The 26,600-nt window shown below is 35.7% G+C and overlaps 1 protein-coding gene across 7 annotated transcripts in view; it reads right to left on the bottom strand.

Moving 5' to 3' along the window:
• The window catches only part of RICTOR (RPTOR independent companion of MTOR complex 2), a 122,241-nt gene that overhangs the window by 70,510 nt on the left and 25,131 nt on the right, over positions 1 to 26,600 (bottom strand). For 5 of the 7 annotated variants that reach the window (XM_049648735.1, XM_049648737.1, XM_049648736.1 and 2 more), the window contains one exon: positions 11,022 to 11,119. In XM_049648735.1, the coding sequence (XP_049504692.1) occupies positions 11,022 to 11,119 (98 nt within the window). Of the gene's footprint in view, positions 1 to 11,021; positions 11,120 to 11,581; positions 12,486 to 15,028; positions 15,553 to 26,600 lie in introns of those variants that run through there. The other 2 variants (XM_049648739.1, XM_049648738.1) reach the window with 2 other exon arrangements.

The following is a 26,600-nucleotide window of genomic DNA, read 5'->3' as shown; positions in this document are numbered from 1 at the left end:
ATGAGGACATCTTTATACATAGATATAGATTTAAAATACAATGTAAGATTTCCTAAGCTTTGAGACAAAAGAGAGGAAAATTTATATATCTCTAAAAAGCCAACTGTATACCTAAAAGTTAAATGACATATTCGTCAAAAATATTTGTAAAACTATGATAAGCAAAAGGTTAAGGGCTTGTATTGGTTTGCTAGGGCTGCTATAACAAATACCACAGACCAGGTGGCTCAAACACAGAAACTTACTTACTCATGATTCTGGAGGCAAGAACATCAATGTATCTTGACAGATTCTTTGTTTTGAGGTCCTATCTCCTTGGTTCTCTCTGTCTTCATATGGTTGTTCCTCTGTGTACATCTTTGTACTAATCTCCTTGTTTTATCAGGACACTGGTCATATTGCACTGTGGATCACCCATATTACCTAATTTTACCTCAACTGCCTCTTTAAGGGCCGTATCTCCAAATGCATAAACATTTTGAGGTACTGAGGGTGAAGGTTTCAACGAATGAATTTTGGGAATACATAATTCCGCCCTTAACATTCTATCCTCACATAGCAAAGTAATATAAGCAGGCTCTTATAATGTGAAAGGCCTAAACAAGTTGGGGAAAGATCACTGAGAAGAGGCCAAGAAAAAGTAAAAAGAATTTAATAACATGACGTATTTCCTGTTTCCTAAATTCTGAACCAAATACACTGAGAAGTGCCATTTGAAACAAAGTTTACCAAACTAGCAAGAAATTCCTTTTTAACATGGTTATTCCAAATAAGATAATACACTGTCGGCATTATAAACTGAAATTATAAACCGAAAACATTTTGTAAAATAAATTGGAAAAATGCAGGGCACTTGGGTGGCTCAGTTGGTTGAGAATACGACTCAAATTCCACTCAGATCATGATCTCAAGGTTTGTGGGCTCATGTCAGGCTCTGCCCTAATGGCCTGTTTGGGATTCTCTTTCTCCCTCTCTCTCTGACCCTCCCCTGCTCCTGCATGCTCTCTCGTGCATGCTCACTCTCTCAAAAAATAAACAAGTGAACATTTTTTAAAAATTGGAAAAATGTACTATGGTCAGGATCTGCTTTTGGTGATTTATATGAACAAACTAATCTAAAATGTAAAGTGGTTCAAGCATAAGAGGCTCATGACATTATTTAAAATGGTAAAGAACTAGAAACAAAATGTTCATAAAGGAGGAAACTTACACAACCTATTAATATTATATAATATTTAAACATAAGGAAAAACATGCATAATGTACCCTGGTAAGATGGAAAAAATTCTAAAAGATGTATTTTTTTTAAGATACATATTTAAGGGGCGCCTGGGTGGCGCAGTCGGTTAAGCGTCCGACTTCAGCCAGGTCACGATCTCGCGGCCCGTGAGTTCGAGCCCCGCGTCAGGCTCTGGGCTGATGGCTCGGAGCCTGGAGCCTGTTTCCGATTCTGTGTCTCCCTCTCTCTCTGCTCCTCCCCCGTTCATGCTCTGTCTCTCTCTGTCCCAAAAATAAAAAAAAAAAAAAACAAAAAAAAAAAAGTTGAAAAAAAAAAACATACATATTTAAAAAGTCTATACCATCAATATTTTAACACCAAAAATGAAAATGCAATCATAGGTAATTTATTTTCCTCTCTGCTTTTCTGTATTTTAGAAATGTTAATATATATTGAATATGTAGTATATAACATAGGGATGGTTAACTATATAAAGAATTCATGAATAGGAACAGAAATAACATTTATTGACTATTAATCTTGTTAACCCTAGAAAATAATATTTTTGTAAATGAAGACAAATGAGGCTTGAAGATAGTAGGTAATATGACTTCCCAAGGCCAAAAAACTATTAAGTGGTAAAGCCAGAAATCTGACCAAGCCAGTCGGGGTCCAGAGTCCACTGTGAAAAATGTTACTACAATTTTGTATTAAAATTAGTTACACAGGGACAAAGGAGGAGGGGAGATTGGATATAAAAAATAAAGAAATAACTGAATATTACCATCTTTATTTCATATCTCCAGCCTCAAAAATAGTATGACTCTAAAGTCTGGAGAACTGTACTCTGGTCATAAACGCATAAAACAAGTGAAATTAACTATTATTTTTTCCAAAACAGCTAACTAAAAACACACATAAAAACTGCCCATTTCAGCAAAAAACATGAATAGACACTTCTCTAAAGAAGACATCCGGATGGCCAACAGGCACATGAAAAGATGTTCAACGTCGCTCCTTATCAGAGAAATACAAATCAAAACCACACTCAGGTATCACCTCACGCCAGTCAGAGTGGCCAAAATGAACAAATCAGGAGACTACAGATGCTGGAGAGGATGTGGAGAAACGGGAACCCTCTTACACTGTTGGTGGGAATGCAAATTGGTGCAGCCACTCTGGAAAACAGTGTGGAGGTTCCTCAGAAAATTAAAAATAGACCTACCCTATGACCCAGCAGTAGCACTGCTAGGAATTTACCCAAGGGATACAGGAGTACTGATGCATAGGGGCACTTGTACCCCAATGTTTATAGCAGCACTCTCAACAATAGCCAAATTATGGAAAGAGCCTAAATGTCCATCAACTGATGAATGGATAAAGAAATTGTGGTTTATATACACAATGGAATACTACGTGGCAATGAGAAAGAATGAAATATGGCCTTTTGTAGCAACGTGGATGGAACTGGAGAGTGTGATGCTAAGTGAAATAAGCCATACAGAGAAAGACAGATACCATATGGTTTCACTCTTATGTGGATCCTGAGAAACTTAACAGAAACCCATGGGGGAGGGGAAGGAAAAAAAAAAAAAAAGAGGTTGGAGTGGGAGAGAGCCAAAGCATAAGAGACTGTTAACAACTGAGAACAAACTGAGGGTTGATGGGGGGTGGGAGGGAGGGGAGGGTGGGGGATGGGTATGGAGGAGGGCACCTTTTGGGATGAGCACTGGGTGTTGTATGGAAACCAATTTGACAATAAATTTCATATATTGAAAAAAAAAAACTGCCCATTTCAAAGGATTTCAAACACACATAAAAACTACACTTAACACTATTAAACATAAGTTAGTATTTGAGATTTCCAGGTATTTGAGATTACTAGCATTGTCACTGTATGGTACCATACATTATTTAAAAAAAAAAAAACCAACAACTGCTTATCATAGTATTATGCTCACTTAAACCTTGGACATATTCCAACTCAAACAATAGAAAAATGAAGCTTACAAGTTGTTTATATCAACATATATAAAATATTGTTTTTAAAATGGGAAAAATGTTATACTTTCTTAAACTGATTTGTTTATCTCAATTCCTAAAAAGGCAGTAATTCCATTTTTTTTCTGCTACAGTAGCAATGGATGTTAACAATACAAAATACTTTGAAATCCTAGAAATAAAGTAAACAAAGTCTTGTCAAGGGTTGGTAGAGTACTTAAGTAGCTTAAGTATGTACTTGGTTCTCATTTTTTGTACTATCTTTTTCACACTTGCCAGGTATCCTTGTAGAAAACTATAGATTCAGAGAAACGCAATTCCCAAATTACTCACCTTTTAGACACAAAATATATGACTGTCCATCATTTAACATCTGTTAGAGTTAGCAGTTTTGATGAAAAATTTTAAAAAAAAAACCTCTCAAAGTTATTATTATGATCTCCAAAAACCACAATTTGAAAAGTATTTTGAAAGGACTATCATTTTCTGCTATCTAGTATCACTGCAAGATAAAAATTTCAACTGCAAGAAACATTTCTTTTTCTTTTCTTTTTTTTTTTTAACTGCAAGACATACTTCTGAGAAAAATGTCCACTCAGTTGGAAACTGGAATATCACAAGTAAAAACTAAAAAGAACAATTTATAACAAAACAGCATATTTGTCATTTTCAGTGCCTAATTCCCAAAGATAGTAATAAATGTTAGGGTGATGCTTTCAATGTGGTTAATTCATGTTTTTGTTTCCAGAATTATAGAAGAGGATTTTCTTAATTAGTCTTAAATGAAAATATCCTTTTTGAATTAGAATTATCCCAAGTAAAGACTAAGCTTTCTATATGTAAATAATTCACATAAGAATAAGAAATCACAGAAGACACTGGTAAGATTTCTGAATTTTTAATTACCAAAAAAAAAATAGTTTCACTTCCCATCACCAAGAGTTCACCTATTAGAAGTTTCAAAATATTAGGAATAAACTATTCTAGTATAAAATTCTTATAGTGACTGACTCACTACTTTACTAATAATCTCCTAATTTAAATAACCAAACCCTAAAGTACAAATTAAACCCCTTAAGTCTTACTCTAGGAATAGGCCAAAACCAGCAAGAAGAACCCTAAACTGGTGCGTTTAAACAATGAGAATCTTATCCTGCTTCAACAACTGATTGAATTACTAATTAATCTTCTGTCATTAAGTAGTAGTTTGTCCACTACTATCTTAGCCATTTCTGGTAATTTCTTGTCTCCTGTATAAGTTATTAAAATGTAACACTGCCTTCTCTATCACGTAAGTGTGTTAAGAATAAAATCATGAATTATGCTTAGAAATCACTGAAGACCTTTCAAAATATAAGAATCCGTATCCTAACAGATACTGATGCAAAATGGAAAATTATTAGACATCACACTTTTCACTGGGTTTCTGTTGCTCCCATCCCATGTGTTTTTATGACTATCGGTTACAATGCCTAGCTGAATGTGACCAAAATGAGAGAACGTATAGAAGACAATAAGAGAGGGCTACCCTCTCCTTTTAGGAGAGCTGTAAAGATGATGTATCTTAGCCAAATGGAAGGTGTTTCAGAATGAAGCTAACTTTAAAAAAAAAAGAGAGCTGTGAAATGGGAAAGACAGAATGCAATTAACATTTTTTCAGCCCTTGAATTGTTTTGTTTGAAATTAGGACACAACATTTGGTTTTCCTCATCATGACAGCAAATAACTTTTTTTTAACTCTAGCTCTGTTGAATTAAGTTTGTTGAATTTGTTTCTTATAAGGCTTTCTTATAAAAACTGAGATATCCAAAAGGAGCAATCAACAATATTATATTCTGACAAAGGTAAAATAGAAGTCTAAACTACCTCTAAGTAATGAAAATATCTGAGATGCTTATTAAAAGTACAATTTTTAAAAAAGATAATGATCAATTAAAACAGGGCAGTTAAATGCTATGTTATTCCCATTTTACTCATATTGCTCTGAAGGTTAAATGAATAGTTCTCCCAAATAAGCAACAGATTGAGTAATCCAAACTTTAAAAAATATATATGTATATATCATCACAGATAAGATTTCCACAGCATGGTCTTTTCTGAGTGCCTTTTTTTTTTTTTTCTTAGAGAGAGAGTGCGTGCATGAGCAAGGGAGAGGGGTTAGGGGGAGAGACAAAGAGATAATCTTAAGCAGGCTCCATGCTCAGTGTGGAGCCCAATGCAGGGCTCAATCTCATGACCCTGGGATCAAGACCCAAGTCAAAATTAGTCAGACACTCAAGTGACTGAGCCACCCAGACACCCACAGAACGCACTGTAAAAGCAGGTTTTAAAATAAGAAATACAAAGGCTTTGGCTAAGTAATCACACTTCAAAAATTCTATTCAGCACAAGGAAGTACACAAGTGTTACTATACATGATTTAAAATAGCAAAAAGGGAAAATATTTTTTAATGATGGAATGATTAAATTATGATATATGTATGTATGTATGTGTATGAATATACATATTTGTATACATATACATATATTTTGTGACTATATCTACACATATATATATCTACACACATACATGCAGTTATAAAAACGTAGTAGATCTATATTTATAAAAAGGAAAGGATTCTATGATATATTGGAAAGTAGAAAAAAGCAAACTATAAATCAACATATATCACGATCTTATTTAAAAAAAAAACCTTTGTGCATACATATATAATAAGTGGTAAATAAACTGAGCACTATATTAAACACAACTTTTTGTTTCACTCATTTAATTCTCACAACTCAATGAAATACACACACACACACACACACACACACACACACACACACACACACACACAATCATATCAGAGAAGGGTAAATACTTCCTAGTGGTTACCTCTAGAGAATGGCATTTTTGTCACAGTGGTGAGGAAGATGGGAAGGGTACCTGAGAGAAGACTTTCACTTTTTACCATATATTGTTCTGTGCTGTTTTAATTTTTTATATTTAGCTTATACTATTTTTGAAGTTTTTTTTAAAAACAGTACCAAATAAAGACTCCTTTGGAACTTTCAATATGAATAGGAGATGAAATATAGGAAAAGAGAACTTTTAGAATGTAAAGACCTGAAATAGTTTCATCTTTAAACAGGTCTTTAGATTATAAGCATGTTGTCAGTTTTAAAAATAGGATACTGAGATTATATTCATCAGCAGTCTGTTATACACACTACTTTATCTAGTGCAATGATGTCAGAAGGCAAGCATGGGTGTGTGACATTCACATGGTTACAGGATCACATCACTAGCACCCTCTCTTCATGCCTTAAAAGGAAGTTTATTTCTGCAGATGAGGTCTACTCTCTAAAAGATTTTAGCCCCACTGATCTACTAAATTAAGTTAATCCTAACAGCAAGCTTCTACTTCATAACAAAACAACTAGTAGTACGACAAAAACTCATATTTAAAATGCAAAATCTTCTCAATGTAATATAAAACCTTTAATTAAACACTTGTTACATACCAGGCTTTGGAGTAAAAGTGAAGAGTAGAAAAATAAATACTACATGTGATTTGTGCTTAAGAAACTCAGTTTAATAAGACAGTAACCCACAACAAATAATAACAAGAGAACAGATAAAATTTAGTAGACACACATAATCTGTTATGGGAACACAGAGAAGGGGGACCAACCAACTCCTAACTAGTCTAAGTGGCATCATAATTATTTTTCTTATTTACTTATTCTATAAAGATATTCATACAGATTTCTCAGAATTTCTAACCATACAAGGAAATGAACTTATAGATTTTACAGAAATACCAGCTATGTAAATGTTTACAAACTTAGCTCTCCAACAAAATGGAATTCAAAGGCATGTTATATTATGATTAAATTTACAGTAAGCATTTATTTTGCACAGGGTGCTTGAAGAAATTTTATAATAAAATCTACAGCCATTTATTTACAGTGGTGGTTCTTAACCAGGGGCAATTCTGTTCCCAAGGAAATATTTGGCAGTGTCTGGAGACATTTTTGTTTGTCACAACTGTTGGAGGTGTGCTACTGGCATCCAGGGGATAGAAGCAGGGATGCTGTTAAACATACTACAATGAAGAAGACAGCCTCCCAAAACAAATAATTATCTGGCCCAATATGTCGGAATTACTGAGGTCAAAAAAACCCTGTTACAGTAACAGCTTACCAATCTGCAATTTGTGAACTCTTAAGCAGACTCATGTCCTTAGAGTCAGCCAAGAAAAACAAAAACAAAAAACAAAAAAACAACTATAAAAATGGCAAAAAATACAAAAGCAAACAAAAACAAAGGCACTACCTGTTATGAAGTACATATTGTGTGCCAGGCATTGTACTGAGACCTTGCCTCTTTACCTGAGTAAAGAAATCTGCCTGAGACTGCCTTGCTAGTTAGGGTCAGAGCTAGGCTGTAAGTCTCTATCTATTTGATCTAAAGCTCATGTTTTTCCCATTGTTATCATAGGGCAGAAAACTGATTTTATCAAGTCCAGTGTTCATGGACTTTACTAATGGGAGAGTCCCTCAGACCCCAACTCAAGGTTTAGTGCCTCATATTGTAGACAAATTCTAGTAAGTCTGGTTTTCTGGTTTTAAATCCATAAATAATTTATAATAGCAAATAGAAGGTTGCTATAAGCTAGCACAAGGGCCAGACGGAAATGTGAAAATTACAAAGAGAGGATATAGCAAAACAAAAAACAAGAATACAAGAAGCCCCCAAGCCTAGGGCCTTTATTAAGGAGATAAATCATTCTGTTATCTACAGTGGTACAATGGGGGAAGAGACAGGGAAAGAAGAGAGAAATGAGGGAAAGAGACAGAGGGAAGGGGGTAGAGAAAGGTGAAGAGAGAGGTGACAAAGGGGAAGAAGGGAAGAAGGAAAGAAAGAGAACAGAGAAGGAGAGAGTGAAGGGAAGACGGGGGAAAAGAGACTGGGAGAACACATATCAAGGAAAGACCAAGTAAAGAAAACAACTTAGTGAAATACTGTGGGTAAAATTCAAAGATACAGAAACAGTGAAATGGAAAAGGGAAGAAGGGAGAGGGCAAGTGACCTTAACCCAGAGAACCTGAGATTGAGACAGAAATAAATGGAAAATAGAGAAAGGAAAAAGGTGTCCAACAGATTCCTAAAATTAATGCTTAAACTACTATTCCAAAAAGCCTATATATGTACTGTCCATTATGGTTGGTATTTACTAGCCACAGGTTGCTATGAGCACTGTAAATGTGGCTAGTCTGAATTAAGATGTACTACATGAATAATATACATATTTGATTTCAAATATTTAGTATAAAAATATTAATAAACATTTCATCATTAATGTTTTATACTAATTATATCAAATGCAATAATCTGGATGTACTGGATTAAAGAAAATGTATTGTTAAAAATAATTTCGCATGCTTCTTTTTCCTTTTTTAGTGTGGTACTAGAAAATTTTAAATTATATTTGTGGTTCGCATTATACTTCTACTGGATGATGTGCTCTAGATTTTTAATATTGCCTTAAGATCCATACTAGTGCCAGAGTGAAAAAAAAAAGAAATCACTGCCATCCTTACATCCATTCCCAACTTTCAGAATCCCAGCTGGCAAAAGATGTGGAACTACGTATCAAGATGTCAACCTGATTATGACAGGAACCATGAGTTCAAACAGGACATAAATCTATATTAAATTTGTTTTACATGGTTAAATCTAGGCAAATGGTTAAGATTTATTCAAGATGAGTGAAGAATGTGAGATAAAACTGGGAAATTTAATAGAAGGGAGTGAAACCAGGAGATACCATTACAATCTTGAAAGAACTTTGGGTCTAAAAGACTTGACATTAGCTGATGAGCACACTGAAGAATGCATTTGAATATTTTCATTACATTCATTAAAAAATGAAAACATACCTACGGATATTTTGGAAAACTCTTTCTCAAGCACTTATTCAATGTTTTTGGAAGTTGCTTTAAAAATATTACTTTCTGGGGTGCCTGAGTGGCTCAGTCAGTGAAGCATCCGACTCTTGATTTTCAGCCCAAGTCATGATCACGGTTCGTGAGTTCACATGCTGCATCGGGCTCCGTGCAGACAGTACGGAGCCTGCTTGGGATATTCTCTCTCTCTCTCTCTCTCAAAAATAAATAAACAGGGGCACCTGGGAGGCTCAGTTGGTTAAGCATCCAACTTTGGCTCAGGTCACGATCTCGTGGTTCATGAGTTCAAGCCCCGCATCGGGCTCCATGCTGACAGCTCGGAGCCTAGAGCCCACTTCGGATTCTGTGTCTCCCTCTCTCTCTGCTCCTCCCCTGCTTGCTTGCACTGTTTCTCACTCTCTCTCAAAAATAAATAAACATTAAAAAAAAATTTTTAAATACATAAATAAACAAATTAACTTTCTTGTCCCTCATATAATTTTCTCATGTTATATAAAAATACGTGCCAGGGGCGCCTGGGTGGCTCAGCTGGTTAAGCTGCTGACTTTGGCTCATGTCATGGTCTCGCAGTCTGTGAGTTTGAGCCCCGCATCGGGTTCTGTGCTGACCGCTCAGAGCCTGGAGCCTGTTTCAGATTCTGTGTCTTCCTCTCTCTCTGCCCCTCCTCTACTCACGCTGTCTCTGTCTCTCAAAAATGAATGTTACAAAAAAATAATAAAAAAAAAATACATGCCAGAATATTCCAAACTTCACAAAAGAAAAATTAACATGTATGTACTTACTTCTCCAACTATGAAAAAAAATCCGCTCTATATAGAGCATTATTTCACATCACCATACTGAAAAAACAATTTTGGTACGCAGTGACTATATTTTATCCGTTTATACCTGTGAAATAAAGTCCAAGCCATATCCAATTATTAATTAAACATTTTGGAAAGATTAAAACAGTGCCACTCAAACTTTAATGTACACGCAATTTATTTGAGAATCTTTCTTAAAATGGAGATTCTGGTTCATTAGGTCTAGGGTGGAGCTAAGCAGTACGTTTCAAACAAGCTTCAAGGTGATGCCAGTGCTGCTGGTCTGTGGGTCACACTTTGAGTAGTATGGGGCTAAAATATATAATTATTCCCAAATTTAAAATGTAGCAGAACAATGTATATTTAGTAAACTAAAAAAAATAGTAATTTTTCCCAAAGGAACCATTCTGTTTCCTATTTATGGCATCACCTCAAATAACAGGCATTTTAGTGTTTCCAAGAGTTGGTTGTCCAGAATTGCTTCAAAAACCTACCGTCAATCAAAGTCAAGAATTCTTGGATTCTAACAGAGATCAAGTCAGTATTTATTTGGGATGAGGGCCCCTATGTTTATCCTAGGCTCTAATTGAGATCCAGAAAATGGACATAGAATATCAGGGAAAAGAGAGAGGAAGTTTTATTATTTCTCTAGAAATTATGGTGTGTGCGCACACACACACACACACATACTTATTAACTATAAACATTTATCATATATTATCACATAAAAATGAGTTATTATTAAAAAGGCAAAAGAAACACATGTGAAAAATCCTGAAGACTGGAAGATGGACTTCTTAGTGACTGTTTTCTTTATTCTTTTCTGAACCTACCAAATTTTCTACAAGCAGCACATAATACTTCCATTATTCAAATACACTGTAATTAATAACACATAACAAAATCCATGAGCAGCAGCAGAGGAAAGCACTAATATTGGGTGATTCCCCAAGAATTTGTTAATGGTAGTTAAAAAGCATCGGAAGTAAGTGTAAGGACCAGAATTTTAGATGATCGTATTAATAAAGACTCAAGTTGCTTACCTTAGTAAAGTTATTCAGATGGCCTAGTTTTCTCATATTTGATACTCCTTGCAATTTGGCCACATTTTGGAGAATCTCCCTTAAGTTGTCAGAAGGTTCTAGAAGAAAAGATAAGAGAATTTAACATAATTTTAAAAGAGTATTTTCCCAACCAAACACATAAAACATGCAGTATTAAAATTCCGCAACTTTGGCTCTTGGCTTAAAGTCTTACTCTCTATCTCAAATCCATCTACTTAGATGACTTCAAAGTCCATGTGGATGACTCATTAAATGACCTTCATGCCTCTACTCCATTCATACCTATGGTGCAACTCTGTGTATCTTCACCTGGAATTATTCATAACTACTAAATCTTAAATTTCAGCATCCCAACAATCACTTTTGGCTACAACATAAAACAGACACCAAAAAAATACTGTCCTATTCGAATCAACCAAAAAACTGAACAAGATATATGAAACTACAGTTCTCAAAACATGGGACATCAGGAAGTAAAGAACAGTGATCCCCGAGAGATGAGAAACACACAAGTGTGCCCTACAATTGCCCCATCTTACTGTCTTAAGAAAGCTTCCAGGCCGGGGTGCATGGGTGGCTCAGTGGGTTAAGCATCCGGTCTTGATTTCAGCTCTGGTCAAGATCTTGCTGTTCATGAAGTTGAGCCCCATGCTGGGCTCTGCACTGATGGTGTGGAGCCTGTTTGGGATTCCCTCTCTCCCTCTCTCTCTGCCTCTCCACTGCTCGTGCTCGCTTGCTCACTCTTTCTCTCTCTCAAAATAAACATTTAAAAAAAGTTTCCAGGCCTTGCTGCTGAGAGGAGAAATCCAGGCAAGTATTCTAAGCTTTAAAGACAGAGCTCAGAATCCAAGGAAACCAAAAAGAATTAGAAAACAGGGCCTGACACAGAGAGAAACTCTGAAGATCGGCAAAGGAACCCCTGAGGTAGTAGGTATAGCAGTGACTGGTGCATGTGTGTGAAGAAATTACTACTCAAAAGAATTAAAGGGAAAGGACCTTGCATGCACACAGGACAGGGAGCAGTGCCTGTTCCTAACAGCCAGACTGAGAATCTGTATGGTTCATGTGCAGTGGTTAGAAAAGTCTTGGCTATGTAGTAGGGAACAATCAGATAACAGACTAAACACTTCTTTTATCCCACATAACAAATCTTCAAAGCTAGACTTGAAAGAATTTATTTCCAAATAATTAAACTGTCTCAAACCAAAACTCAAGATTTATAAGAATTAGAAAAAATATGAAGCACCTAACAAGGCAAAATTTACAAGGTTTAACAGTCAGTCAAAATTGATCAGACACTCAAAGAAGCAGGAAAATATGACCTATCATAGGCAGAAAAATTAATCAACACAAAATGACCCAGAACTGACAGAGATGTTAGAATTAGCAGAAAAGAACATTAAAACAATTTTTATAACTATAGTCTATATGTGCAAAAACTTAAGGAGAAGCATGAAAGGTGTAAAAATCACTCAAATTGAATTTCTGAAGATGAAAAGTCTAAATGAAAATATGTTGGATGAGAATAAATACATAATAACTTATAGATGGCAAGAACTGCTAACTTGAAATTATCCAAAATGTAATACAGAGAAAAAAGAAACAAATGAAAGAACATCAGTGAACTGAAGGACTTCAAGTAACACAATTACAAAATATATAACTGGAGTCCTCAAGGAAAGAAATGGGGGATAGAAAAGTTATTTGAAGAAATGATGGGTGAAAACTTTCCAAATTTGATGAAAATAAGCCAATAAACTCAAGAAGTTCAACCAATCTCAAGCACAAAACAGGAAGAAAACTAGACCACAGCACATCATAATCATTGCTCAAAACCACTAGCAGAGAAAATCTTAAAAGGAACTAGATTAAAAAAGACAAGTTACATGGAGAGGAGCAAAAAAGACTTCTCATGGGAAACAAGGCAAATGAGAAGACAGTAGAGTAACATCTTCAAAATACTGGGGGGGAAAATGCTTTAAATATGTAAAAAACATTTTTAGCTCACTTGCTTTACAAAAACAGGCAACGGCCAAATATGGCCCCATGGTTGGTAGTCCACCAACCAACTGGAATAGAGTGTCAATTTCCTCAGGTTGCTTGCTACAAGCTATTTTTCTATGAATATATTCACCATCCCATTTGTTTAAACAAAAGCACAATCTACAGAAGAAAAAAAAGAGCATCACGTCGCTGATTTTTAAGAGCCATTATGACTGCCTTTGAGATTTTTATCTGTTAACACAAAACCAAAGAACTATTTGTTTTGAATTACTGTTTTCCTCAGCAAATGAAACTGCATTGTCTTATTTTACATTTAGCTTGCATCTGCCTACTTTCCTCCATTCTGTTATACTGGGTGTTAGCCATGACAACCACAAATTGGTTAGTGCCAAACCACTAAGCACACTACAAATCCCAGCTATTTCCAAGCACTTTAAAATTGCTACATACGGAGATCATTCATTTGATTTTAGAGCATCTCCTACAAATTCTGGATGATACTTTTTTTTTAAATTCCAATATAATTCAATCTAATTTTAACTAGTTTAGTTTACGTCTTTATAATTAGTGATTCTTTGAGGTTATCTTAAAAGTGGAATGAAAACAGCTCCCCACTGGGTAGAATCAGATCTACTAAAAAGAATTGCAGGCGACTGTGAATAAGTCAATGGTTAGTATTTAGTAGTATCTTTTCATTATTATAAATGGTACCTGGAGAGTTTAGGAAAAAATTGTAAGCCAATTGTATTAAAATGATTTAACTACATTTGAGAACTTTATACAAATATAATAACAACCCTCAAGGTAATTTAGAACCTACAGCAGTTTGCAAAATCAGAGTTAAGATCATTAAAGCCAGTGTGAAATTCACCTAATGGAAACATATAATCTAACCAGTTCACATCAATTTATAATTAGGTTTTCAGGCACCAAACAAAGCTTCACAGAAGTGACTATACAGTTACTACTATGTAATGAGCTGACAGGACCCACAGTTAAGACCATCAATCTGGAAAGATATGTTCTTCACAAAAGCTTGTGGATTTCTAATTATTACCTATTTTCTAGGTACAAACCGGAGACATTTTTCAAAAACCACAATCTTGCTACAAAAATAGAATCTCTTATCTGAGTTCATTCATTCAACAAATATTATTTAAACATCTATTACAGTCAAGTACTATTTTAGGTAGTGAAAATACATCAGTGAGGAAGAGCGATCCCTTTTTAATGAAAACTGACAACAGCAACAAAAAATAATCTGCATGCACGCAATGTAAAAATTGACAGGTGGTGAGAAGTCAACACTGGATCAAATGTTTACCAAATGAATAATGATATAAATAATGATATAAAATGAACCTAACACACTAATAATATAGATATTACAGATCAAAATGAACTAGCCTTTCTCCTTCCTCACTGCTTTCTTTTACATAATTAATTCCCAGGAACCCCAACTGCAGACAACTTTCAAAGTTTCTTCATAACATATTTGCTGAAAAACAGAAGCTGTTTCCTCCCAGATACTATGCTACTTCCCAAACCAATTCAAAATAGTTTTGGGGCATTTCAGATGAAATACCATGTAATGTCATGTGCTAGAACGTTCTCATAGAAAGATCAGGTTAGGGGCACCTGGGTGGCCCAGGTGGTTGAAGGTCTGTCCAACTCTTGATTTTCGCTCAGGTCGTGATCCCAGGGATTTGGGATCAAGCCCCCTGTCAGGCTGAGCGTGGAGCTTGCTTAAAATATTCTCTCTCTCTCTCTCTCTCTCTCTCTCTCTCTCTCTTTCTCTGTTTAACATATTCTCTCTCTGTCTCTTTCCCCCTCTGCCCCTCTCCCCAGCTCACTGCATCTCTCTCTCTAAAATTAGAAGGAGGAGGAGGAAGGGGAGGACAGGGAAGGGGAACGGGAAGGAAAAATATCAAGTTAAAGTTCCCCCCGGAAATTAAATGAGAAATCCCTGGTTTCTTCCTTACCTGCCAGATCAGGAATCTGCAAACTTTTTCTGTAAAGATCCAGACAGTATTTTAAACTTTGCAGGCCATAAAGTCTCTGTTGCAACTACTCAACTCTGCTGTTGTACCAAGAAAGCAATTGTAGAAAATACATGAATGAATGAATGTTTATTTCAATAAAGCGAACTTGGCTCACATAATTTGGTGCCGTAATTTGGCAACTCCTGTGCTAGATAGTCAGAACTTAACACTAGAAAGAAAAATGAGCAAGCTGAGATCAATGTGTTGCTTTATTGGGGATTGGGGAAGATGGAGAAGAAGCAAAAAGAAATTTAAGGAGTTTACCTCTTTTTACTTATTCCTACTCCCACTTAATGTTTCCAATTTAACTTCTCCAAAACTACCTACTGATAACAGTGCTATGTGAGAAGTATAAAGAACAAATGAGATAATTTACTAGTATATTCCCAGAAGCCTTGATGTTTAGGAAACCCACAGCAGCGTAAGGGAGAAAAAAATGTGGCTAGCTGACTATGATGACAAACCATTCAAAAGCAAGGAAGCAAAACATTAAAAAAAAAAAAAAAAAAAAAAAATTCGTAGAATTACAGTGGCTCTTTTCCTCTTATTGTGTAACTGGTAAGTCTTATGAGTGTTCCTGACAAATCTCTCTGGAGGTAATGAAATGACTGCATTCAACTCTAAGTATCCAGCAATTTAGTATTATATAAACCCATATGCATAGAGATACATATATACAGAAAAACAATAATCAAATCTTTTACCTATATCTATATATCTACCGACATGTATATACACAATCATTCCCTTCCAGTTCAATTCTCCATACAGGTACACATGTGTGTACGTGCACAAATGTATATGTATTTATGTGTGAATAAACATGCATTTATTTTTAAATGTTTTCAATATTTACTTTGAAACATGCCGCAATAAACTTTATATACATATATCTTTACCTGTCAGTAAATACACAACATAAAACTGATTTTTAATTTAGGTTTGGGGCACCTGGGTGGCTCAGCTGGTTAAGTGTTGACTTGCTCAGATCACGATCTTGTGGTTGGTGGGTTTCAGCCCCACGTGGGGCTCTGCGCTGACAGCTGAGAGCCTGGAGCCTGCTTGGGATTCTGTGTCTCCCTCTCTCTCTCTGCCCCTCCCCCCCCCCCCCCCCCCCCGCTCACACTCTCTCTCCCTCTCAAAAAAATAAACACTAAAAAAATTTAAATAGGGGCGCCTGCGTGGCTCAGTTGGTTAAGCGTCCAACTTTGGCTCAGGTCATGATCTCACGGTCCGTGGGTTCAAGCCCCACGTCGGGCTCTGTGCTGACAGCTCAGAGCCTAGAGCCTGCTTCAGATTCTGTGTCTCCTTCTCTCTCTACCCCTCTTCAGCTCACTCTCTCTCTCTCTCAAAAACAAATAAACTTAAAAATAAATAAATAAAATTAAATTTAAAAATTTTAAATAAATTTAGGTTCAAATGCACAGTAAATTAATGACCAAAAACTACTGGCATCCAGCTATTTGGGAGTATTGTAAAGAACAACTATGGAATAAAAAAGAACTATACTCAACTCCAGTTTATTCACCTACAAACCATGTAGGCTAAATTACTTAATCTCATGGGCATCCATTTTTTCCTATGTATAGTGAAAATACTAATTACCTACCTTGAAAGCATTGTTACAAGAAGTGAGGTGCTTAGCAGTGTCTAGCCCATAACAAACACTTAAGAAACAGCAACTATAACTGAAAGTTACTATTTTTTCAGTAAAAACAATTTTTATGGGTCATACGAAAATTATGCAGTTAGCCCAAGCAAATGTTTAACTTGCACATTAGCGTGTCTAAATTAACGAACTTTTGTTTTATGTTTTAGAGCATTAATTTTATGATCCAAGATTTGCTCATTTTTAAAGTGGAAACTTATTTTATTTGCCTTCTTGAAAATATCAAACGGGGCGCCTGGGTGGCTCAATCGGTTGAGCAACCGACATCGGCTCAGGTCATGATCTCACGGTTTGTGAGTTCGAGCCCCACGTCGGGCTCTGTGCTGACAGCTCAGAGCCTGGAGCCTGCTTTTGATTCTGTGTCTCCCTCTCTCTCTGTCCCTCCCCCACTCATGCTCTATCTCTCTCTGTCTCAGAAATAAATAAACATTAAAAAAAATTATAAAAAAGAAAATATCAAACAGGAATTAGAAGTGGGAGCAGAGTAAAACAATACTCTCTGTGATTTATTTGTGAATACACATGAAAAATGCTAATAAGCAACTAGCTAGAAAAGTTAGGTGCAGGGGCGCCTGGGTGGCGCAGTCGGTTAAGCGTCCGACTTCAGCCAGGTCACGATCTCGCGGTCCGTGAGTTCGAGCCCCGCGTCGGGCTCTGGGCTGATGGCCCGGAGCCTGGAGCCTGTTTCCGATTCTGTGTCTCCCTCTCTCTCTGCCCCTCCCCCGTTCATGCTCTGTCTCTCTCTGTCCCAAAAATAAATTAAAAAATGTTAAAAAAAAAAAAAAAAAAAAAAAAAGAAAAGTTAGGTGCATAAGAATTTAATATAACAAAATTAAACATGACTATATGAATCTTTTATGTACTTAATATCTTTATTATTATCTATGATTATTGAAAGCAGACATAATGATTAAAAATAATGGGAATTAGTATAGTTGGTATTACCTTTGCAAAAGCCAAGGGCAAGTCTGTCCCCCTCCACTAGGCAAGACACTGGGAGTATATCTTCTCACCCCTACCCACAGGTCCAAAAGTTGAGGAAGAACTGCTTCAAGTTCTCTAACATTTCCTGTAACTCTAACAATTATTAATATCAAAGAGATAGAATTTAGTAGGGAAAGGATATATTCTGCTAACAGCATCCTGGGAAAAGGACCTTCCTTTTACCTGTACTGCAGAGGAACTCAGAACTTCCCAAAAGAGCCTGTTTAACCTTTGGATACCTTTTCTTATACCAATGACAAAATATGCCCCTTCTGAACTTTCATCATTTGTTCTGGTATAACCGTATGGAATGCAAAACAAGTACTACTGTCTTTCACATACTGAAAACAATCATATTTCCTCTCTGTAGCAGATAATAATCTCTTAATCACTGACATATTTTGAATATAAAAACTGTAGTAGAGATGTGCAAGGAAAATCTATCAATTACTACTGCCAATAAGTCAGTTTAATTATAATCTTAACTGTCAAGTTTATCATACTAAAAACTGAAAGTTTTCACTTAGGGCTATTTTAGAAGTATGATAGACACGAAGCACCTCTTGAAAGGGAATGATTTGGACAGAAGCAGGGCTACAGTTGTCAGCAAGATGACACTAGGTTTCTTTAGCCTGGCCTGGCCTTTGTCTATCCAACTTGGGGAAAAATCCTTCTCCCTCTCAAAGCCTGGCTCAGATGTATAAAGGTTTTCCCTAACCTAAAGCTCCCTTCTTTATGTTCCCATGACACATTCTTCATACCACTATCGCAGCAGTTACGGCAGCCTATCTATATCTGATCTGTCTGGCTTCCAATTTACGCCTATTAGTTCTACTATAATTATCAATACCACCTCCTTTCACTCTGTAAAGGATCCTATGTTATATCATAAATGATATGATTACTGTAATTGTAAACTTCAACTATTGTTAATAGGATTTCCTTACAACTAGATCTGTCCTCTGTTTCTCTTTCCAAGAGAGTAGAATAGTTTTGCTGGGTTCTTGTTCCGGTGTCCTACTTGTATCATGATGGCAGGAAAAGCAAAGGTGGCTTCTGCTGTAACATTCTGAGATGGTCTTCCCAATGGCCCAGGGATTCAGATCTCTTTCCCTCCACTTCAATTCTGGATTGTCAAGTTACCTCACCTCACACTTTTCTCTTCCTATTTATTCAAAAATACATCTTCCTTTCTATAATTCCAAAAAGAATTGCTCATTTTGAATGATTTCAAGGGGAAAATATTTATATATTATTGAAGGAGAAGGGAGGTTCTTGTTGAAGGTTATCATTTCTACCATTGACTTGATAAATTAAATATGTGACATCTACCAGTTCACTGATGTGATTGGTTTATAATTTTAGGAACAAAAACCATGTTTTTGTTGGTTTCTTACATGTTTAATTGATTTATTACAAGCATGTTATAACTGTAAGATATAGACCAGGATTGATTAAGGTATAGAACATGAAAAAGTCGGCTAGAAAGTGTCAAATGATTCATTTGAACAGAACTTCTATTAAGAGATATATGAATATATAATCTTAATAATTAGAATTATATATTCTACAGGCTTTATTTCAAATCACTTTGAATAAATTATAAATAAAATTAATATAAATCGCTTAAATTATTTTTAAGTTAAACTTTAAATAATAGACTATTCTTCCAAAAGTTCCCAAAGAAAAAAAATTCTAATATTAAGATTATATAATGGGAATAATATAGCAGGAGCACAGGCTTCTCCTTTAGATTACATTTAGCCATTTTATTACTTACATAATTAAAAATATAAATGTATTCCATAAAGCATAGCTTTGGCCTATCCTGGAAGTAGTTCTGTATGTAGATTTCTAAGTTTCATTCAATTGTACATTTCAGTGATCACTATATGCCATATACTGTGCCAACTGCTGGGTGAGGAATATTAATAAACATAAGATATGGTCTCAGCCCTAGAGACCAAAATTAAATGAGAAAATAAAGTAATATAACACAGAGGTTGGTAAAGTAATATAACACAGAGGTTGGTAATAAATATTATGGGAACAAAAGAAGGGTGCCTGACAGACTTCACTAGACGGTGAGACAAGTGAGGACAGGAAACCTATCTTTTTCACACATGCAACCCTGGCCTCTGACACAATCCCAGACACATGGTGGGTTTTCAATAAACACTGGTTGAAAGAAAGACTGAAAAAGGCAGACGGATGGCAAAAAGTAGTATGTGAGGGGTGTCTGGGTGGCTCAGTCAGTTGGGCATCTGACTTCAGCTCAGGTCATGATCCCACAGTCCGTGAGTTCGAGCCCCGTGTCAGGCTCTGTGCTGACAGCTCAGAGCCTGGAGCCTGCTTCAGATTTTGTGTCTCCCTCTCTCTCTGCCCCTCCCCTGCTCATGCTCTGTCTCAAAAATAAATAAAAACATTAAAAAAAAATTTTTTAAAGTAGTATGTAACAACATGGAAACATGAAGAAGTGCTATTTTCCTCAAGGAACAGCAAGAAATTCTATACTCCCAGAAAACAAGATGATCGGGAAGAATAAGGGAAAGTGAAGATGCATTACAATGGCCTGTTGAAATATACTAAGAAACTTAGATACCTTTGGACAAAGGGTATTTACTAAGAAAAACACTTATGCAAGTAGATGGCATATCAGCTCTGTGTTTTAGAAAGACAACTTTGGGAAACAGACTGTAGGAAGGAGAAAGGCAAGTATAAACAGAGGTTACAAATTCTTCCATGCAAGAAACTTCATCAGTAATGAATCAGATGGTCAGAAAGGTAGAGGATTAGAGACAGGAGGAAAGGTAGAGGAAGGAGCTAAGAATAAATCCAGGTTTCTCAAGTGGGTAACCTAGAAAATCCTAGAGCAAGTGCAGATTTAGGGAACAATATTTTTACCATTTGTAGTAATAAGTGTATGCACCAAAAACAAGCAACAACAACAAAAAATACCTCATAATGTTGTATGTTAAAATGATGAAGCAAAATAACTGGCTATTTGGCCTGCATACAAAAGAGACTTACAGGCCAATGGTTTTCAAACTTGTGTTCTAAGAAATACATGAGTTATTATAGGAAACACTGATTCCAGAGCCAAGTATGCCTAGAAAGGGACCCACAGTAATGTGCATTTACAAGAGGTATCCCAATGATCCTTATACACACTACAACATGCTAGAAAGACTGCCAGAATGTTATGTGACTCGATTCTGATACTTTTGGATTATTTGATCTGAACTCTAAGAGATAAAAAGCTACTTTATGAAATATGCTTCTGTATCATTTTCAAATAAGAATGTTACAATATGAAACAAACAACACCCCCCCAGACAAAACAAATTACTAATACATATAGAGAACATGCAATATCATACTAATATTTTTACATGAATAATCTCTTTTAATGTCCACTCCAATCAGATAAGGTAGGTTACTATTATAACATCTTCACGGTAAGAAATGAGTCTTAAAGAGACAGTAGTTGCCTCAAGTTACATAAATACCAGAACTGACAATAGAATTTGAACCTGGGGAGCCTGGGTGGCTCAGTCGGTTAAGCGTCCGACTTTGGCTCAGGTCATGATCTCGCGGTTCGTGAGTTCGAGCCCCGCGTCGGGCTCTGTGCTGACAGCTCAGAGCCTGGAGCCTGCTTCCGATTCTGTGTCTCCCTCTCTCTCTGACCCTCCCCTGTTCATGCTCTGTTTCTGTCTCAAAAATAAAAACGTTTAAAAAAAAAAAAAAAAGAATTTGAACCTAAGCAATCTAATGTCTACCCTTATTCCACAGTATACATACAATCACTCTACAGTCATTATACTGCCTTTTATAGGATAATGTCTGTTCAGTATACGTAGCAGTTTGTAATTACACATTTATTTATCTGACTGATACTTATCCCCCCACACTCTAAGTCTGCTTTAGTTCACCACTGTGTCATCCGAATACCTAGAACAATGGTTGACACACTAGTAACCACTTTGAAAAAATTACTGAATATACTGTTCAGAAAAAAATTCATAAAAACTTTAAAATATACCAAGCTCTGTTTCTTGATCTATGTACTAGTTTCACAAGTGTGTCAATCTGTGAAAATTCACTGAGCAATACACACGTAATGTATCTATTCTCTCTCAGTATAATTTAACAAAGTTAAAAAATAAAAATAAAAATAAAAATAAAAATAAAAACAAAAACAAAAACAGATTTGTTATATTATCAGATATCACAGACTACATTTATTCTCCATTAACAGTAAACAGGAATTTGTTACCTTGATTTTTCACAATCTGCCATTTATAACAAAAGAAGTCCTCATGTCAGAACTGTGAATATTAAAATGCAAGAATTTACAAGGTAATACTATCTTATGATTAACTGTAGCAACAGCTATAGTACAGATGCTTGTAAAAGAGGAACAAATAAAGAAGATCATGTTGCTTTAAAACATAGCTATTTTACAACTCTGAGGACCAAAAAAAAAAAAAGGAAGTTATTCCCTTTAACGTAACCAAAATATCTTGCTATTGCTCTGAAGAGGAATCTGTAAGAATCTATTTAATACAATTGACAAGGTAACTATCTTTTTTGCCCATTCAAATTTGTCAAATACAAATGTTTTAAATGACAGTGCCTAGGAATACAAAAACAAAGAAGAAGGTAGATATTCAAGCCTGTTCTCTCCCTTCAGAAAAATCACCTTCCTGGTTCTCCTCTGCTCTTCTCCCCACACTTCCAAACACTGTATTTATATTCATGGCAGTGTTAGAAATCACGCTCTGGGATGCGATAGTTGGATAAACATCTAAAGCCTAACTATTTACCTTCCCTAATAGTCCTCTAATCATTCCATCATTATCTATTTTTACATGGTAAATGATTTGTGAATTTATAAAGATTTTCCCGTAAAGATGATTCAGGTGTTTGAGGTAAAAAAAAAAAAAAAAAAAGGAGAAAGGCTGCTTGACAGGGAAAAGAAAAAAAAAAAAAAGTATGATGTGCTTTCTTAGAGTTCATCTCTTTCCCTTCCTCACAATAAAATCCCACATCAGTGGAATACTTGGGTTTATAACACAGTAATGAGGTATGTGTGGAAGAGAACTGTAACCATATTCCCAAAGCACTTTACTTTGTGCACAAGTACAAAGTATACACAAGTATATACCATGCACAGAAGACATTCACCAGTCTACAGAAGTGGCTGTCATTCAAAGATTTCTGTCCTGACATTTATTTTAATGTCATTTTTTTTGTCAGAAAAATATGAAAAATACTGTCTGCAATACAGCATTTTCTAAGATAGTAAAACTAAAAGCAGTAACTATATTAAAAATACAATCACTGGATGTTGTACTGTAATTTCTATGTCTTAATTTATTATATTTACAAAGACATTTGTAAAATTATTAGATTTCCACAGTACCCTAATGAGGAAATCTTTTATTATATGAGAAAGATCCTGTTTGTCTTTGAAACAATTCACTATATAAATAAGCCTGTAAAAGAATAGAACAGCTGGGCCTAAGGCGTAGACAATTAATTGTGATATACACCCAGCCTGTTAGAATTATTTAGAAGTTAGTTGTACATTTTGCTTGTACGGCTACTTTCATGTTTCTATTTTTCTCTACAAAACATGACTATTTATAGTTCAGAGCAATTGTCTGACAGGTGGCTTCTCTGAATGTAATGAAGGGCTTCTTCACTCTCAGAAACTGATAAAGGAGCAAAAGGGTAAAAATTCACTTTGGCTGCAGGACATTTTAGTGTGGGTTAGAAATCTATTGCAGTGTTATTACCTAACATTTCCATTTGTATTCCTGATTCTCCATTTTATCTCATTCTAGTATTTCTACCATTAGTTACTATTTCTCATTCATCTCTTTCACTAACTCTTTTAACCTATCTTCAAACAAAACAAAACATGTTTCTGCCACTCTTCCATTTCTGAAGTAACATAACTTTTCTTTTAACATATCTCTGAACTTCAAGTTAATTTATTCTTACCTCATCATCTCCTAAACATCATCAATCTAGGTCAGTGTTCCACTAAAAGTTGTTCTCAAGTTTACTACTTGCCCTAATGCAAGGGCTTTTTCTCAGCTCTTCAAACTCCTTGACTTTTCCATTACAGTACTAGCCAATATGATAGCCAAATCTACCTCTGTCCCTTGGTTTCTATAATTATACTGTCTTGGCCCTCCTTCATAACTATTTCTCACTGTTCCTTGTGTGTCCCTTTGTCTGTATTCTTCCTCCTGCTTCATATCCTTTAACATGACCTAAAGTTGTATCCTTTGCCCTCTGGTTTCTCTTTTCATCGTCTCCCTAACTATAACAAACTCAGTTTCATTTTTTTTTTTTTTACTTAATATGAAATTTATTGTCAAATTGGTTTCCATACAACACCCAGTGCTCAGTTTTCATTTTTTAAGTAAACAATGCCCCAAATTTTCAATTCTAGATTTCATCTTCAAATAGAGCACCATAGCTCAGTCTCTGGTGGTCTGTCTACCTCAAATTCATTATGTCCAATAATCAAATTAATTTAAACATCAAAAAAGAAAAAACAAAAAACTTCCCAAAATTTCCTTTTTCAGGAAACAGTAATAGTCTTAACTAGGAAGTTATACCCAGGTAGTTACCAAATATCTTAAGTGTATGTATCTTAAGCATCTCTTATATAGACTATCTCCCAACAGACTCCTGTTTTCATATACTACTAAGTTCTGAATCAGTGATTTGCAGATATTGCCATATTTAGCATTATGTTTTTATGGTTAAGTAAAATCATTTCTATACACCAAACAAGACACAACTCACCTAAAATTATGAAAACAAAACCATACTGGCTAATCTGGAGTCCCATGCATGAAAAGAAACACATGAAAAATTAACCTTTTCATCAACATTGATGAATGATCATTTTAGGGGGCCTTGGTGGCTCAGTTGGTTAAGTGTCAGACTCCTGGGGTGCCTGGGTGGCTCTTTCAGTTGAGCGTCTGACTTCAGCTCAGGTCATGATCTCACCACTTGTGGGTTCAAGCCCCACGTCGGGCTCTGTGCTGTTAGCTCAGAGCCTGGAGCCTGCTTCGGATTCTGTGTCTCCCTCTCTCTCTGTCCCTCCCCTGCTCATGCTTTGTCTCTGTCTCAAAAATAAATTAATAAAAACATTAAAAAAAAAAAGTGTCAGACTCCTGATTTCGGCTCAGGTCATGACCTCATGGTTCATGAGTTCAAGTCCCACATCAGGTTGTGCGGTGACCGTGAGGAGCCTGCTTTGGATTCTCTCTCTGCCCACATACACTCTCTCTCTCTCAAAATAAATACGTAAACTTAAAAAAAAAAAAGTTTAAAAACTGATCATTTTAATCAGGCAAAAATAAAATACATAATTAATGTGTATAAGTGTAAACAAGTCCTCTAATTACAAGTTTTCTACTTGTTATTCTTCCCTACATCGCACTTGAACATTCATAAAAAACTACATAATACCAATAATCAAAATCTAAAAGCAAATTTACAAAGTCTCTTTGAATTAACCTTTCAAAGCTTTGACCTACTATAAATGAAACCACTATACTGTATCTCTTTGGTTACATCTTGCATGAACAGGAGGTTTGAATATGATCTACTAACTGCTAATTCTTTTTATATTTATTTATGCATTCTGATAATGCTTTTGAGACATCTGTTTTCCATATTTCCACTAAAGGACCACAATGTTTCACTTGAAAACCTGGGGTCAGATAAAGTCAGGAATTCAAGTATTTTTATTTTAAAATGTAGTATTTACCAGAGATGCACTATCCCCTGAAAGGTCAGAGGCAACACTGCCTACTCCCCCACGGTAGTATTTTTTAGGTGAAAGATGTGAGCAGACACGCTGAGATAATACAAATTCTGGTCAGGTTTTGTTGTCAAATGAGTTTAGGTCAGGTTAGGTTTCCTCAGGTCAAGTTATTCATGAAAATGAAAATAGTTTTCACTTTGAGAAATTTTGGCTTTTCAAAGTTGTGGCTAAGAGACTGTAGCACACTGTACAATTAATACCACCAACATTCCAGACCCTGCACTCTTTTCTACAAGTTATTGCAACTATCACTTTTTCCATCTTCCCAACGACAGAAATTTGTGGTAATACTGATGTATAAATTTTCTCTTTACTCAAGTTTGATAAAATTACTCCAGAAATAACTACTTTTGGTCAGCACAAGGAATTTAACCCCCAGCAAAAAAAAAAAAAAAAAAAAAAATCCTACTATTCAAAATAAAAACTTGTTTAGGATAAAAATACAAATGAAAAGAAGGACTTCTAGCCTTCAGAGCAACTACCTGGCTATTGAAGTGTATCTGTGAACTACCGACACGTGTACTACCTGAATGCTGTTAGAAATGCAGAATGTTGGGCCCTCCTATACCTACTGAATCTGACTCTTCATTGAAACAAAATCCTTAGGTGCTTCATTTGTATATTTACACAGAAAAAAGTGAACCTAGCAGGCCTGACTGCTTTTCCTTTAAAAGGATTGCTGACCTTCCAAAGTTGGCCCTTGGCTGGCATCTGGAAACAAATGTGGGAAAGGTTCCCACCACCCTACCTGATAAGAGTGGCTCACTGGGCCTAAACTGTTTACACAAGCAATACGGTTTATGCTGAATACCTGCTTTCCTTCTGTGGGTCTGCAATGTAGTTGCCTGCCAGGCAGAAGGTGCCTACTTGACAAGTCCTCAAAAAACCCTGGGTATCTAACAAACTCCCTGGTGGACAATATTTCACTTGCTCTCATAATTTGCTGCTGCAGAGGACGACTTCACCAGAAGATACTAGAAGCTTGTACCTGGTTTCTCCTAACT

The sequence above is a fragment of the Panthera uncia genome (genome assembly GCF_023721935.1).
Source record: "Panthera uncia isolate 11264 chromosome A1 unlocalized genomic scaffold, Puncia_PCG_1.0 HiC_scaffold_17, whole genome shotgun sequence".
In the NCBI taxonomy this organism is placed as follows: domain Eukaryota; kingdom Metazoa; phylum Chordata; class Mammalia; order Carnivora; family Felidae; genus Panthera; species Panthera uncia.
This window is presented reverse-complemented; position numbering and strand designations above follow the sequence as displayed.